Source organism: Schistocerca cancellata, chromosome 6, assembly GCF_023864275.1.
Source record: "Schistocerca cancellata isolate TAMUIC-IGC-003103 chromosome 6, iqSchCanc2.1, whole genome shotgun sequence".
NCBI lineage: Eukaryota > Metazoa > Arthropoda > Insecta > Orthoptera > Acrididae > Schistocerca > Schistocerca cancellata.
Window position 1 is genome coordinate 484,304,676 of NC_064631.1, and position 18,388 is coordinate 484,323,063.

General features: G+C 39.1%; 1 protein-coding gene across 2 annotated transcripts in view; it reads right to left on the reverse strand.

Moving 5' to 3' along the window:
- LOC126190635 (protein O-mannosyltransferase 1) overlaps positions 1–18,388 on the reverse strand; it is a 126,431-nt gene that overhangs the window by 34,550 nt on the left and 73,493 nt on the right. For both annotated transcript variants that reach the window (XM_049931054.1, XM_049931053.1), the window contains one exon: positions 15,750–15,999. In XM_049931054.1, coding sequence (XP_049787011.1) covers positions 15,750–15,999 — 250 coding nt within the window. The remainder of the gene's footprint in view (positions 1–15,749; positions 16,000–18,388) is intronic.

Here is an 18,388-nt window from a genome sequence, read left to right on the forward strand (position 1 = left end):
TGGATGTTTGGTGGAATACAAGTCCATGCACGACCCCAGAAAATTAGTCCATTGTGAATGGTGATCAACTGGTTTTTGGGACTACTCTATCATTACCCAAACTGGACATGCAGGTAGATCTAAGCATCATGCGTTAAGTGTGTATGTATCATGTAATGTAAAAAAAAAATGCAAGTCTGTGAATTATCAATGGTATGTCTTTTAAGATATGTAAAATGAAGTGACTAAGGGACAGTCTGTACACACCTCCATTCAGCTCCTAAGAAACTGTAACTATGCGATCATCAGGAAATGGGCATTGAAATTTCCTTACATCAACCTACTCAAGCAGAGAAGGAGGGGCGGAGGTGTAAAAGAACTTCAGTTGATTTTGTATCTGTCCTGCATAAACAACTATTACGCAGTCTGAGACATATTTAAAAATCTTCAACTTTGAGACTGACATAAAGATACATTTGGGCAATACAAGATTGTTTTCAGAGAAACTGCTATCACTGCTACAAATCAAAAAATGAAACACAGCAAATTATAAATAATATAAAATGGAAATATTGACCAATTATTTTTGCTCTTGGTTGGAAAAACAGTATCTACAGTATCTATAGCAAATAAATGAAGATAAACAAATAGAAAACAGCTTTAAAAAATTCTAGCACTTATCGGTTCTACATAACAGCCTATGTCAAGGTCTTATGCATGACTCTTCTTACAGTTTATATTGCATGAGGCTTTTCATAATAATTAGATAGCTGTAAATTGAAACTAATAAAGTGCTTAACTTTTCCCCACACTTGACAGTTTTACTACCTTTCATTCTCTCTATTGTGGTATGTAAAGACCAGCCCCCCCCCCAAGCATTAATCACACAGAAATTTAGCAGCAGCAGCACAACTGTCAAGAAGATGTTGTTGTCAGTGATAGTGTGTGGAACACAGTGCACTGCAGCACAGCATCACACAGTATGCCAAGTGCCGTGACGAATGTTTCACAGTCAATTGTGGCCATTACTGTTATATGAATGATCAGCAGTATGTTAGTATGGACATGCCAGTGTCTACGAAATATTTTTCATTTGATTTTAAGAAAACTATTAGTAAAAAAGTTAGTCTTTAGCATCTTACAGAAATCCAGTTCATTTTGAGAGGAGATTTAAGACTTTGTGCAGTGGTGCGCAGTGCATCTAATTTTTTTCCGAGTGCATTATGAATAATCTTGGGTTTTTTTGTGAATAACCTAGTTGTAACACCATCATATTACATTATTGGATCAAGGTACCACAGACTAGTGTTTGGTAAATGTTAGCATGCAAAGAGATGAGCATTTTTCTGTATGATTAATACTTGAAACTTGTTTAACTATCGAGATATGAGAGTAACTATAATTTTTTCAATGGCACAATTTTTAACAGCTCATTAAAAAGGAAGTACCATGACACAGCACATGTTAATGTTTACAGTATTCTATGTAGTCTTCTGACCTTAAACTGAAACAAGACTCCTACTGTTCTACAGGATGTAACTGATAAGTAACTATAAGTTTTAATTGTTCCTCTCTGCACCAAAGCATTTTATATGCAACTTATAGACTGCTTTATAACCACATGCAACATCAACTTGCCAGCTAGTCTTCACAGCATCATTACTGAAATGATCTTTATGTCAGTACATATTGCCTATGAAAATGCAGCTCTTAATAAAAAAAACCACACACACACACACACACACACACACACACACACACACAAGTGCAACGTATTATTTCCTGTACATCATATTTGCACTCCACAATTCCTGAAGGACAGGGACAATATAATATGCTAGATGTGTGTTCCCGATGACTGCAGTTTTTCAAGACTTTTGTTGGGCCATAGTTCACAATTATAATTAGCTTTACCATCACCACTTTAACTGTAATGATGCAGTGGTAGATTTAATATTTGGTGGCCAAAAATCTGAATATATTTTCGATTATCCTGCGTGCCTGAGACAATGACAATTAAAAACAGTCCGTATAAAAACATTGCCTACTTCCATCAGCATGGATATAGCAAAATGGAGTCAGATGAAAAGCTTCACCTGAAGCAAATGCATATAGCAGCGAGGTGTCATTACTGGGCAGCACATTCACTCTACATCTACATCTACATCTACATCCATACTCCGCAAGCCACCTGACGGTGTGTGGCGGAGGGTACCTTCAGTACATCTATCGGTTCTCCAGTCTCGTATTGTTCGTGGAAAGAAGGATTGTCGGTATGCCTCTGTGTGGGCTCTAATCTCTCTGATTTTATCCTCATGGTCTCTTCGCGAGATATACGTAGGAGGGAGCAATATACTGCTTGACTCTTCGGTGAAGGTATGTTCTCGAAACTTTGACAAAAGCCCATACCGAGCTACTGAGCGTCTCTCCTGCAGAGTCTTCCACTGGAGTTTATCTATCATCTCCGTAACGCTTTCGCGATTACTAAATGATCCTGTAACGAAGCGCGCTGCTCTCCGTTGGATCTTCTCTATGTCTTGTATCAACCCTATCTGGTACGGATCCCACACTGCTGAGCAGTATTCAAGCAGTGGGCGAACAAGCGTACTGTAACCTACTTCTTTTGTTTTCGGATTGCATTTCCTTAGGATTCTTCCAATGAATCTCAGTCTGGCATCTGCTTTACCGACAATCAACATTATATGATCATTCCATTTTAAATCACTCCTAATGCGTACTCCCAGATAATTTATGGTATTAACTGCTTCCAGTTGCTGACCTGCTATTTTGTAGCTAAATGATAAAGGATCTATCTTTCTGTGTATTCGCAGCACATTACACTTGTCTACATTGAGATTCAGTTGCCATTCCCTGCACCATGCGTCAATTCGCTGCAGATCCTCCTGCATTTCAGTACAATTTTCCATTGTTACAACCTCTCGATACACCACAGCATCATCTGCAAAAAGCCTCAGTGAACTTCCGATGTCATCCACCAGGTCATTTATGTATATTGTGAATAGCAACGGTCACTCTATGTTAAGTCTAACGAATGCCACACCAGGTAGTTACTTGAAATCTGTGTACCCAAAAACTCCCCATCATTCACTATCTTCTTGCAGCACTAATGTCCACCCAAGTAAACTATTGAAACTATTGACTGATATCACAAGCCTCAAGTAGCACTATTCTGTGAGTCTGACACAGCAGTCACATGACACTGCATGACATGTTTTTCATCCATAGTTCATACACTGTTTAGTAATTTCCCCTGCATTCAAGTCATCAGCAGTAAGTTGTTGGTTCAGGAAGAAACTGGTGATGGAGGGCCTCCCACAGTGTTCAAATATACCCCATCATGGTAGACTGTAGAGTGACCAACGTGGTAACTCAAGATATCTGCAAATGAGTAATATACTTTTGCAAGTTGACAGGAGTAAATTCAAATAATGCTTCTAATAATTATAATACACCTTGGCAAGACAAAAGTTAACAGTGATCTGGATCAAGTGCTGAAATAATTTATGCATCATGTCTTCAGTGGAAGAGTTCATAACTGCACATAGTCATAAACAGCAGAATTAATTTATGCTGCTGACATCTGCTTAATACTGCATGGAACAGTACCTCAAGTAATACTACAACACACACAATTTTTATTAGTAAATTTTGTCACAGTGTACAACTGTTTGCCGTAACGGGAATGTATACAGCACATACATGCCACAAGTAATGTGTACTAGGACCAATATTTCAAAAGCTAATTAAAAAATAGCTAAAGAGATTAACCTGATATGCCATCACCCAACTCAAGTCTTTCTTTCACACAATTTCAAAGTATGGTTAATCATTTACACTGTGTACTTGAAGCATTTACCAAGATACAATTTCTGGGCTGCATGGATCCACTTAAAACAGCTATGGCTGCACTTTCCAATTTGCTGTTTTCATCCGTGGTGGTGCACCAACCTCAGACTGTGGTACAGTTGTTGAGTGTGATCCATTCATTCCCCACCCATACCTCTGTTGCAATTCTTCAATGGTTACCATACGACATCCTACTGATGTGTGTTTAAAATGTAAGCTTGGTTCAAAAAATCTGGTTTGTAAAACTCCACACTTTTTTAGTAAAATGGTTTGTAAAACTCCACACTTTTTTAGTAATGTATGTTATTGATTTCAAAGTTACATAATTACATCTTCCGACATCCATACAACAGTCAATAGTTGTGGAATTCAGTCAACATTTTCACTACTTTACTTCACTGTTCAAACTTCAGATCCTAAGTAGGACAACAGTTGGGTCACACAAGAGCAGCAGCAAACAGAGCTGCATTTGTATTACTTTTTCTATGCATAGAAGCTGTATCTGATAGCTCAGAATTAATTACATTAGCACTACAATGCCATTATTGTAGTTTTAATAATAGAATTTATAAACAAAACGATGATGAGGCAATGGACATTGTTGATCTGGCTGTTTGGTATTTGCATGAACTATCTGGTGTCAAAAAGGTTCTTAGTTAACCACAAAAGCATCAATTATAAAAGACATAATAATACAATTACTAAAAGACTATAAAATATTAATACTCAGAAGTTCTAGGTAAAATAAAATAAGAGAAAGAGTAAATGTAACCACTCTCCTCATAGTTCAAGCATTGAGTAGATGACAGGTACATAAATAAGACTGTAAATGCTTCTTCAGACCCCCCCCCCCCCCCTCTCTCGCACAAGCGCGCGTGCGCGCGCGCGCACACACACACACACACACACACACACACACACACACACACACACACACAACTTAAGTTGTGAAGCAGCATACTGTGCTCAGCAAGTTGCTCTGCACCTAGATGATCAACTCTGTTCTCAGCCAGTTTTGGGGGTGCCATGTATTCAGTTGGTAGCGATCATGACCACATAAAAAGTTGTGCAGAAATTATAACAAAGCCAGTATATGACAATGATGCTTTCACAGGTGACAGAGACTGTGATAAGGGATAATATTCCTGTGACAGGAGTGGAATATGATATGCTGGGTAGAAGCTTAGGACAGGTCTTGCGTCTAGGTCTTCCACAGGGATCTTACCAATGTGGAAAATAGGTTTAGAGCAGATTTGGTATAGGGGTGAAGCACATATTTCATAGGCACGTTGGGTAGTACAATAATAGTTCATGAGGAGTGGGAAGGATTGTGGGCAGAATGTTCCTGATTTACAAGCACTGTGACAGGGAGATAAAATCCTGGTTAAGGATGTGATCAAGTTTCTTCAGTTCACCTTGATACTGGGTAAGGAAGGGGGAACGCAGAATGCTCCTTTGTATTTGGTTCAATGGAGGTCGTTGGAAAATTAGTGGCATGTGTGGATAGAGTATGGGAGATCTATTTGTGCCCTTTGTTTGGAGGGCATAGCTTGTCTGTGAACACCTTAGTAAGACCTTCAGCATATGGGCAAGGCATTGCTTATAAATGTGAATGTGCCACCTGCTGCTGGCCGCACTATCTGGGAAAGACTTTTTAGAGTGGAAAGCATGGCAGCTACCATAAAGAAAGTGCTGTTGATGGTTGGTGGGCTTGATGTGAACACAGGACTTTATCTAACCACAGAAGTGGAAGTCAACATCCAAGGAATTTGCTCAATGAGCTAAGGAGGACCAGGTGAAGCAGATAGGACAGGTGCTGAGGTTGTGGAGGAATGAGGATAGATTGTCTTGGCTGTTGGTCCACATCATAGGTATCTTGAATTAATGTGAACCAGGCTAGGACCTTGGGTAACTAGGAGAGACTCTACTCTACTACAAAGTGTCTGAAAAATCTCCATACCCCTCTTGACAGTATACAGTTGGGGAAATCACTAATTGTTTTGTCTGTATATCCGATTTGAAGTTGATGAAAAGCATTGCTGTTCATATTGTATGAATTTGTTTCTATATCCCACTGTTTCAGTTGCAAAGCTACGACTGTGCGAGTCGATACTTCCACTATTTAGGAGCAGTTAGTGGTATGTGTGCGGGTGCATGAACACACAGGGCAAACAATGACAGAGATAATGAGTGTCTCCAGAATGAGATTTTCACTTTGCAGCGGAGTGTGCGCTGATATGAAACTTCATGGCAGATTAAAACTGTGTGCCGGACCAAGACTCGAACTCGGGACCTTTGCCTTTCGCGGGCAATTGCTCTACCAACTGAGCTACCCAAGTACGATTCATGCCCCGTCCTCACAGCTTTACTTCTGCCAGTACCTCGTCTCCTACCTTCCAAACTTTACAGAAGCTCTCCTGCTAACCTTGCAGAACTAGCACTCCTGAAAGAAAGGATATTGCAGAGACATGGCTTAGCCACAGCCTGGGGGATGTTTCCAGAATGAGATTTTCACTCTGCAGCGGAGTGTGCGCTGATATGAAACTTCATGGCAGATTAAAACTGTGTGCCGGACCGAGACTCGAACTCGGGAACTTTGCCTTTCACGGGCAATTGCTCTACCAACTGAGCTACCCAAGCACGATTCACGCCCCGTCCTCACAGCTTTACTTCTGCCAGTACCTTGTCTCCTACCTTCCAAACTTTACAGAAGCTCTCCTGCGAACCTTGCAGAAATAGCACTCCTGAAAGAAAGGATATTGCAGAGACATGGCTTAGCCCGCGAAAGGCAAAGGTCCAGAGTTCGAGTCTCGGTCCGGCACACAGTTTTAATCTGCCATGAAGTTTCATAATGAGTGTGCTTGGAAGACACTTTGGCAAGGCCCCACCACATAAAGCAACATCAATTGAATGTTTTCATTTCAGACAGTATCAAAGACATAAGGAAAAGCAAGAGGAAAGGTACGCTTCTGTCGCACAATGAAATGACAGTCTCCAATGAAACCCATTTACAAAAAGGGAGCTGGACTTCAAGCATGTTGACCAACATAGTATGAACACATTAAAAATTTTTGAGAGGAAATGATTTAGATCATTTTTTTGCGAATGAATATCTGACAATGACACAGAGCACTGAGTTCCAGGCTGCTGTGTTTTGTTGGCACAATTTTAATAATTATTTAAACAAAAATAAATTTTTAATATAGTGCATTTTCATTGGACTAAAAAGTGTAAAATAATTTATATTAGCCTTATACAGATCCTAGCCCTAAGCAGATAGTCCTGAATATTTCTGCTTGTGAATTTTTAAGAGCTATGACAATACTTGAAAGACTTATAACTAAAAACACAGGATGCATGCAAGAGATAATAGTTAGGAGAACAATACAAAACTGATGCATAAATAGTTCGCCTCCTAACTATTATATATTACATGCACCCAATGTTTTTCTTATAAATTTTGGAAGTATTGTAATAGGTATTAAAAATTCACAAACACAAATTATCAAGGCTATTTCTGTGGGATTAGGAATTGGTATGGGGCTAGGAGAAATTATTTTGTATTCCTCAGTCCAGTTTAGAAACATGTTACGTTAAAAATTTGTTTTTATTTAAATAATATTTTTCTGCTTTTTAGTCCTGTGTGTGTGAAATTTTTCCTTGGACTTTAATCATTCTAATGACACACACACACACACACACGCGCGCACACACACACACACACACACACACACACACACACACACACACACACACTAGCCCAATCATTCTGATGACACACACACACACACACACACACACACACTAGCTTTCTACCCAGGGCTTCACCCTCGTACATGTATGCCACATATATTGCACATATCTCCTCCCTCCCCAGTCTCCTTTCATCTCCTCTTCCCCCTTCTGCTCAGCCACGCTCATCTGCTCTCATATCACCTGGAACACATTCAGATACTACCTGCACAACATGTTGGTCCTACAAGACTATGAAGATGTGAGGTTTTACCAAACTTTTTCACCAGCACCTTCACCCCTACTGAACAGACCGACAAGAAGGCGAGTTAATTTTGAACTTTCATCCAGTTCTGAGCTATGTTCAAACTTTCAAGTCTCTAGCTTACTGGGAAGTTCGTTTCCAATCCACTGCAAAATTTGTAGAACAGGCAGGCAGACAAAAAAGTGACCTCGTAAAAATCTGTTATTTTCTGATGAATGTGTGGTATATCATAGCTCACACACAAGTAACACGATTCTCCTGTCTAACGAAATATACCCGTGTGTGCAAGAGATGGAAAGCAACACACCTTGTGTTCTGATGCAATCCGTGGTGTCGTCACAGTATCCACCTGGACCATATACATTCTTTATTTCTGGTATACAAATGAAAATATTTATTTTGACATGTGACAAATGTATTAGGTTGATGCATAAGTTTGTAATGTTTTTATTTTGCATGTTGGTACTCCAATTGCTATGGGTTTATTTATCGACTGTCATTTTTATTTGTGGTTCACTATTGCTATCTGGGTTTACATATTATCATTTTGTCGTTTGGAGATAGTAGGCAGAGCTGTGGATGCTAGAAAGTAAGATGTCAAATGGAGAAATCGTAACATTTCCGACACATTCTTCTGTTCGAATTCAATTGAGGTGACAGCAGCAGATGCAGCCAGAAAGATCTGCGCCCTGTGTGGGGATAAATCTGCACCCTGTATGGGGATAATGTAATTGGACAGAGCATGGCAAGAAAATGGTTTTCTCATTTAAGGAGAATCATTTCGACATTAGTGATTATCTATATTCAGGAAGACCTTCGGGGTTTGATGAAGAGCATTTAAACACAACCACAATGATCCTCATCTTTGTACTCAAGTACATGTGATCATTGGCACCACAGTGCGACATTTGCATGCGATGGGGAAACTTCAAAAATCAAGCCAAAACCACAAAAATTAGTGGGTGGTCCTATGTGCGTCTCTGCTTGCTCGTCATTAAATGGTTCGTGAACGACACTGACCATTCCTATTCTGTATGGTTACTGGTGATGAGAAACGGCGTCTTTATGCAAACAAAAGGAAAAGAAAGAGATGGGCGAGCCCAAACAAAGCAGCAACTCCCTCTACAAAGATCTGTGTACATCCTCAAAAGATAATGTTATGCATGTGGTGGAACAGTAACAGTGTGGTGTACTGCGAATAGCTTCCCTGAGGTGTAACCATCTCTGCTAACATTTACTGTCAACAACAGAGATGTTTTGCAGATGCTATCCAAGAACAATGACCATGAAAACTGTGTCACGTGATGCTACTCCGCGACAACGTCTGCCCGCTTTCTACATGACTGACAAAAAACACTATAAAGGAGTTGGGTTGGGAAATCGTTCTGAACCCACCTTATTCACCTGATCTTGCGTCCTAAGATTTTTCACCCTTTCTGCTCTCTGCTGAACAGCCTTCAAGGAAATTCCTTTCCAGATAAAAATGCACTCCAAACATGGCTCAACGAGTTCTTTGCTTCAGTACTACATGATTTCTATAGTCACGGAATCAAAAAGTTAGCACAGTGTTGGCAGACTGTTGTAAATAGTGAAGAAGAATACATTATTAATGACTAAAGTCTCTGTTATGTGTATCTGTTGTGTTTATTAAACTTATGGAAAAACACTACAGACTTATGCACCAACCCAATAGTTAATGCCTCAACTCAAAGACAAGGGAATCATGGATCATATGTGGGCAAAGGAGGGCAGAGCTCCAATGCACTTTGCAATTCAGTTATGCGAGTTCCTTCATGAATAATTTTGATACCCCTGGATTGGGCACAGTTCAGCAACATCTCCAGCCCCATTGAGACAGCCACTTCAAAGCATGGATCTTACCATGTCAGACAACTCATTACAAGGAATAACAGAGAGCTTCAATGTTGAGGAACCCTTTTAAAGTACAACTACTGATATGCTACACAATATGTTAAGAATGCATGAAGATGCATGGATCTCTGTGTAAGGCACAACAGTGCACATGAAGGATCCACTGTAGTTTTTACATATAGGTACTTCAATATATAATGTAGTGTTTTGACTTGGTGGAAGGAAACATCTTGCACAACACAGATGATCCACAAACAGGTTGGCATATGACAGTAATATGTGGATGACCATGGCCGAGTCACAGATTTATTTGCAAATACAGTATTCCTCCCCAGGAGAAGTAGTTACAGGTACGGATATAGTTGGTTAGGTGTGTAAAGAAAGAGAGACCCTACACACACACACACACACACACACACACACACACACACACCTCTGTGCTGCTACAGCATACCAGCTGAACCCACAATGTGTACTCTGACTTGTTAAAGCACTTGTCCAAAAGCTAGCAATGTTTACATTCTTTTTTGTGTGCCTGTAAATAACTCAATCCTTTTACTAATTGGTGTGCTGTATCCTTTGCTCCTAAGTTATTTATGTTCTACAGTATTTTCCTGAATATGTTGTTATTCCATTCTCAAGAATCACTTTGTTGATAAGGGCAATGGTACAAAGCTGTTCAGACAGAAGAAAATAAAAGTCTGGCCTCTTCAGGCAGTGATAGTGATGACTGTGCGTGTGTGTGTGTGTGTGTGTGTGTGTGTGTGTGTGTGTAATATTTCGGCTGTAATGTGAATAGGAATCTACCTGTTTCATAATATTGTCATTATTCCATCCTCGATTTTCCATTGATAGAAGAAAATAAAATGAATATAAAGATCTCAGCAACTCAACATTTACACGGAGCCATGCCAACTTGCTCTTAATCTAATAAATGACATATGTTGCAGTCCCACAGATACTAAGAACAGAATGGCTAAACTGTCACAAAACACATATAAAAGCACAAGAAAATACCTTAGCTTAGGACAGAAGGATAGGTGTTATGAAGTTATAAAGGAAAGACAGTTCACTCGGACCCCAGAATGGAGAGACCCATTTGTTATAAGAACGAGGTGAGAGTAGGAAAGGTGAGGGGGAGCAGGGGTGGGGGGGGGGGGGGGGGGGCAGTCAGAATAGGAGCTCAAAGATCCCAAAGAGAGGAAGAAGATGAAACAGTATAAAGCTACAAATAAAATATTTAAATCAGGCATAATGAATAAAAATATAATACAAAATAATAATAATAATAAAAGATAATAATAGACAATATGAGGCATCACCATAAATTAACAGAGATTAAGTCCAGAAGAGTGTCTGAATGCAAAGATATGTAGGATGGCCACCTTTCAAAGCTCAAGGGAACTACAATTGAGTGGGAAGATAGAAATAAGCTGTATGGTTGAACAGGCACTCTAGTCCCTTGTATCTTGCTGTACAGCACATTTAGCACCTGGGTACAGTGTGTCCCCTAGGTGGGCAGTTCTAGTATTATGTGCTCAGCCACTTTAGTAATGGTCATTCCTATATAAAATGCTGTGCAATGGACACACAGTAGTTAGTAAACGACAGATGTGGATTCAAAACTTGCTCTACCTTTGATAATGTATGATTTACCACTGGTGGGGCTTGAGGAGGTAGGTGCTGAACATTATATGAGTATACATGCCAGAATGTAAGCACGGAAGCTCAGCAAAAGAATTTCTGTTCTTGTTTAGGCGACACATACAGGTATGTTGTCCTGGGCACAGTTGCAAAGCTGGGAGAATCAATCTTAGGAAGGGGACAAGGCAAGGCATGGAATTCAAAAGTTAGTGGAAGTTCTACCACTGAGACTGGCAACAAGAAAGTAAGAGCGGATGGGGAAAGTTCCGGGTACTGCAGTTTTCCTGCCAAATAATAATCTTGACATGATACATGCAGCAGAACGAGCAATCAGATTTCTTCTTGTGTAGCTGACATAACATAATTGCAAAGTACACTAAACTGCCATTGCAGAATGTTTGTTCAGTTCTATCATGTGTGTGGTTGTTTTTGTATGTAACCATCGCAAAGAGAACTGTGAAATATTATCATTTGAACTGATGAATTGTAAGCTCTTCATAGTATCGACTATTGCCAGTACGATCGAATATGTGACGTTAAGTGCACATACGGGGCAGGTCAGTAAGACAGGTAATAGTCACACAGAAGATAAAATTGTCTTGGGCTACAACGGTTTGGCAGAGACACTGGACTGACCAGACTGACAACCTAACCAAGGATAGTAGAGTGTGAATTACGAAGAAGCAATAGCTTATTTCTTTATTTTATTTTATATTACTTTCGAGGTGGAGGTCACTTAGACACTTCAGACCTCAACAATCCTAGCCTAAGCTGCTGCTGTTGTTGTCTTTAGATCCATGACTAATTTTTGCAGCTCTCCACATTAGTCTATTCTGAGCAAGTTGTGTCATCTCAGATGATTAATGTATCTGAATAATACTTGAACCTATTTATTAACAGCCATGCCTTGGTTTCCCTCTACAATTTTTATCCCATACCCCTACTCTCTGCTACGAAATTACCTGCTCTTTAATGCCTCAGGATGTCCTGTCAACCAATTCCTTCTTTTAGCCAAGTTGTGGCATAAAGTTATTTTCTTCCCACTTTGATTTAAAATGTCTTCATTAGTTAATCAGTTAAATGGACTATTCTTCTTATGTAGTGCTACATTTCAAGCTTTTATTTTATTATTGTCTGTACTGCTTATTGTCCACATTTTACTTCCATATCAGCCTACACTCCAGGCAAATACTTTTATACTTTCATATTATGAAAAGGAGAGAGTGCTACTCACCATATAGAGGAAATTCTGACTCACACAGATAAAACAAAAGGACTGCTACACATGTGAGCCTGCGTGAATATGTGTGTGTGTGTGTGTGTGTGTGTGTGTGTGTGTTTGTGTGTGTGTGTGTTTACTTACTAACATTTAAATTCGTTCAAATGGCTCTGAGCGCTATGTGGGACTTATCATATGAGGTCATCAGTCCCCTAGAACTTAGAACTACTTAAACCTAACTAACCTAAGGACATCACACACATCCATGCCCGAGGCAGGTTTCGAACCTGCGACTGTAGCGGTCGCGCAGTTCCAGACTCAAGCGCCTAGAACTGCTCAGCCCCCCCGGGCCGGCTTTAAATTTGTATTTGATGTTAACACATTATTCAGTTTCTAGAAACACTTTTCTTTCTACTGCCAGTCCACTTCTTATGTCCTCTTTATTTCTGTCATTACATTATTTTGCTGCCCAAATAGCAAAACTTGTCTATTACTTTCAGTGTCTCATTTCCTGATCTAATTCCCGCAGCACTGTCTGATTTAATTCAGCAAAACTCCATCATCCCTGCTTTACTTTTGGTGTTGTTCACCTTACGGTCTTGTTTTTTGTACACTTTAATTCTGTTCAACTGATCTTACAAGCCCTTTGCCGTCTCTGTCACAATTACAATGTTACTGGCAATCCTCAAAGGATTTTTTTATTATTTTTTTTCCTCCCTGAACTTTAATTCCTCTTTTTTTTAAGTTTCTTCTTGGTTTCATTCAGCACGTGCTAAATATATAGCTTGAATAATACTGGGGACAGGCAACAAACCCTGTCTCACATGCTTCTCTACTACTGCATCCTTTGCATGTATTTCAACTCTTATAACTGCACTAGAGTTTCTGTAAAAGCTGCAGATAAACTTTCACTCCCTGTATTTTATCTCTGATATTTTCAAAATATCATATCACAGGGGACATTTTACAGCTTGATGAAGTATTAGATATATTGTCCATAGCAAGCTATTTAGACAGAGCACAACCTCAATTGGAAAAGGATAGGGAAGGAAATTGTTTGCTTTTTCATTAGAATGATCTGACATTCACCTGAAGTGATTTAGAAAAACCAACAATAAACTAACTGAAGAAGTGGACAAGGATATGGTCCTGATCCTCCAAAATCCAAATTCAGTGCTTTACCCCCTGAATTCCCTCATCAGTGAGGAGCAATAATTTAATGATTTCTCTGCTAATACAGTACACAAATTACCGTATTTACTCGAATCTAAGCTGCACCTGAAAAATGAGACTCGAAATCAAGGAGAAAAAAAAAAGATTCCCGAATCTAAGCCGCACCTGAAATTTGAGACTCAAAATTCAAGGGGAGAGAAAAGTTTTAGGCCGCACCTCCAAATCGAAACAAAGTTGGTCCATTTTAATATGAGACACAATTTAGGTCAAATGAATGACCATACAGTTACAGTAGTTTGGTTCGAGTCGTAAGGTTAGCAGTTAAGGTTTACCAGGTAGCCATTGCTATGCATCAGGTGCTCTGTCCACATTTATACGGGTACCCTTCCTTTTTCACGTGCTTCGTCTGGTTTGAATTGATTGCTTATTTTTCTTTGATCTCATAGGTGACGTTCTCTTTGTTATAGGTGTTTCCGTCACTCTAAGCTGAAAATGCATTATTGTACTGTGTCATGTATTGCTTGTCGCATTCTGATAATGAGTGTTTAAGGCCTGTCGTCGCTCGCGGCATGGCTTGCTTTTGTGCGCGCTACCGCCGCTTACAATGGGAGAAAAAAAAGAGGAATTGTCTCATCAGCAAAACAATGGCAAGAGACTGCTATTTGTTGTTACTTACACTGCTGCTTTCTTTGATAATGATCAACAAGAACCAAATAATAGACAGCGTATGATAGAAGATGTTCTGAACGAGAGTTTAGCGAAAATTTTTATCCATTTGAAAATCTTTGCAGGCGCTTCTTTAGTACATTACATTGTGCACAGAAATTAGTCATCTTAAATTTAAAAATCAAGTCAATTGTCGTGCTTCATTTCTGACTGTATCACTATTAGGCATAAGAATAATACAAATATAAACATGACATGATATGTATATTCTTCCGCGTTTGCTGTTGTCTCACACTAGTTTCATGGTTTATTAGGCTGACAGGATTTAAATGAGATAGCAGCAAACACGAAAGAATACATGGCAAAATTTTTATATTCGTATTATTCTTATGGTGAAGAGAACACTGCATGTGATTCACAGTTCATAAAAGTTCCTATTAGTAACCACCTCTTCTCACAGATAGGAAAAAATTCAGAATGTAGAGTTGGCCATATTGACAAACATCCCAAACAGTCTTGCCAGTCGGATTTTCATAGTACATTGAAATGCTGCTACATTCGAAGATGAACATTACGGAATTTGTATTTACTTCGTTGGATAATGTACGAAAATGAAGTGGTCGAAACTCGGCAGAGAAAAAAAGCTCGTCCTCCACCCTTTTTTTAAAAAAAAAAATTGTTTACTGACTCAGAGGTTTTGGCGCCAGTATTTATCTTTGTGCTTGCAAAGCATGCCTGTGTAGCGCTACATATATTCGGCGGCAGAAGTTAGTTGTGACGGCACCTACCAACATTTTTCAGAACTTCCGCTTACTTTGCACTCGATTCTAAGCCGTAGGTGGTTTTGTGGATTACAAAAACCGGAAAAAAAGTGCGGCTTAGATTCGAGTAAATACGGTATAATCAAACATCTGTGGACTACATATGTTTTAATCTAACCATATCCAGAGACTACCACAACTTTCATTAAAACATTTGTTTGTTTCACACTGCCCATTCAAGAAGTGTCCCAATGACAATAACAAGTGCAGAGATTTGGTAATAATGGGAAGATTGGGCTTTGAATGGGATGTATAGGATTGAAATTTATCCCTTCAATAATAGATAACTGAATTTCTCTTTTTATGCAGTCACTATACCATCTGCAATTTCATAAAAACTGTGAAAATATGTGGGACAAACACTTTTGCAATGTTACAATAATCCTAAAATTAATACAAATACTGAACAGAATTACTTTTCTCATTTGGCACTGACTACTTATGTTACCTCAGTGGAACTAATGTACATATTCCATCTCGATATACGTGTAAGTACAAATAATCAAGTTACCTCAAGACTAGCCTGGAAGGCACTTGACATTACACTGTCATGTGGTCCAGCTAATGTAAGTACTGAGAGATGAGCATAGAATATCCCAAGATATATCGCCACAGGCACTCCAATAACGACTATTAATCGGGCCAGTAACTGGAACACAACTGCTGAATCTGACAGCTTCCTGTTCCCAAGCAGCTTCCAATAATCTTGTGCAAGTATTGCCATTGCAAGAGAACATGAAAAGAACCCCACATACTTCACACTGAAAACAAAGGACCAGCATTTCTTTTAAAATACACAACACCATAAATCAGACAAAACAGATAAATGTATAGGACAATGCAGCCTGGCACATGCTTCTACATGCTTTGCACAAGACATTACAAAAAAGCTTCATGCATAGACATATAAATGTAAAATACAAGTAGAAACAATTTAAACAGACAAAAGACCACATAGCCTGCACACAAACTGACAGTGCAAAATGTTCAGGTAATATCTCTCTCTCTCTCTCTCTCTCTCTCTCTCTCTCTCTCTCTCTCTCTCTCTCCCCCCCCCCCACCCCTCGTGTGTGTGTGTGTGTGTGTGTGCTCCACAAGTATTTGCAGCCATGGCATCTACAGTGCTTCCCCCATAGCAGGTGGTTCATTCGGTAAACACAAAGACTGAGGTAGTTTCAGTTACATTCAATTGGATTAACACCCAGGAAATTTTTGAGATACAAATGGTTGTTGTTGTTGTCTTCAATCTAAAGACCGCCTGATGCAGCACTCCATGCTGGTCTACCCTGCATAAGCCTCTTCATCTCTGCATAACTTTCGCAACTTATATCTATCAACTTATATCTATTTAACCCTGCTTACTGTATTCAAGTCTTGATCTCCATCTACAATTTTTATCTCCCCCTCCCTTCTGCCCCCCCCTCCCTCCACATGCATACTTCATTCAATTACCAAACTGACAACTCCTTGATGCCTGTGATCCCTTACTTAGTCATGATGTGTCATAAATTTCTTTTTTCCCAAATTTGATTAACTTTCTCCTCATCTGTTATTCGCTCTATTCATCTAATCTTCGGCATTCTTTTATAGTACCACATTTCAACAGCTCCTATTCTCTTCTTGTCTGAACTGCTCAATCGTCCATAATGCACTTCCATAGGAGGCTACACTCAAGACAAATACCTTCCAGAAAAGACTTCCTATTATATTTGATGTTCACAAATTCCACTTTTCAGAAATTGCTTTTTACTTGAAATTATTAGTCTGCATTTTATATCCTCTCTACCTTTGTCATCAAGAATTTATTTTGCTGCCCAAATAGCAAAACTCATCATCTACTTTTAATGTCACACTTCCTAGTACAATTCCATTTGCAATGTCTCATTTAATGACTGCATTCTGTTATCTGTGCTTTACTTTTGTTGACATTCATCTTATATCTTCTTTTCAAGACACTATCGATTTCATTAGACAGTTCTTCAAAGTTCTTTGCTGTCTTTGACAATTATAATACCATCTGGAAACGTCAAAATTTATTTCCCTTTTGATATTTCTCCTTGGTTTCCCCCATAGTCTGCTCAATCTACAGGCTGTATAATGTCACCAAAAGGCTACAAACCTGTCTCTACCTTTCCCTACTACTACTTTCTTTTCATGTCCTTCGACTTTTAACTACAATGTAGTTTCTACACAAGCTGTAAATAACTTTTCACTCCCTGTATTTTTATCTCTGCTACCATCAAAATTTCACAGATTAGTCCAGACCACACTGTCAAAAGCTTTCTATAAATCTCCAAATGCTGTAAACCTTCACCTTTCTTCAAACTATCTTCTAAAGCAAGTCGTAGGATCGGTATAGTCTCACATACTCCTACATTTCTTCCCTGAGGTTGGTTTCTATATTTTTTTGTTTTTCTAAAAATGATTCATGTTAGTATTGTTGCAACCACATCTTATTAAATTGATGGTTTGGTGATATCCACACCTGTCAACACTGGTCTTCTTTAGGATTGTAATTATTATGAGGATATTTTTCCAATCTCATATCTTGCACACCAGGGGGAACATTTTATCATGGCTAGCTCTCCCAAGGATGTCAATAATTCTGAGGGAATGTTGTCTACTCCAGATGCCTTGTTACATCTTAGGCCTTTCACTGCTCTGTCAAATTCTTCTCGCAGTATTGTATCTCCCATCTCATCTTCACCTACTTCCTTTTCTCTTACTATAATATTGTACTGACATTTGTTTCTCTTATACAGACCCTCTATATATTCCTTCCACTGTTCAGCCTTCCCTTCTTGGTACAGGGTGGATTTCTAACCAATTAGGTAAACATATTTGTCTCTCCATTACGATGCCCCACCACATTCCATACTTCTGATAGTGATTGAAGTATGTCTGTTCTTCAGTGTTTCTGACTTGATATGTTGATGGTTCTGAACTCCCCCTTCCCCATGCAGAAAGTTGAAGATCATCTCTTTTTCAACTAAAATAAACTGCTTTCTTTACACATGGTGAGGGACAAAATATGTTAAGATAGCCTATCATTCATTTTATGTACCAACTTTGATGGTGCACACTGCATTTCACAAACCATGTTTGGGTAACAGATACCTGTGGTGGTCACAATAACACAACCTTATACAA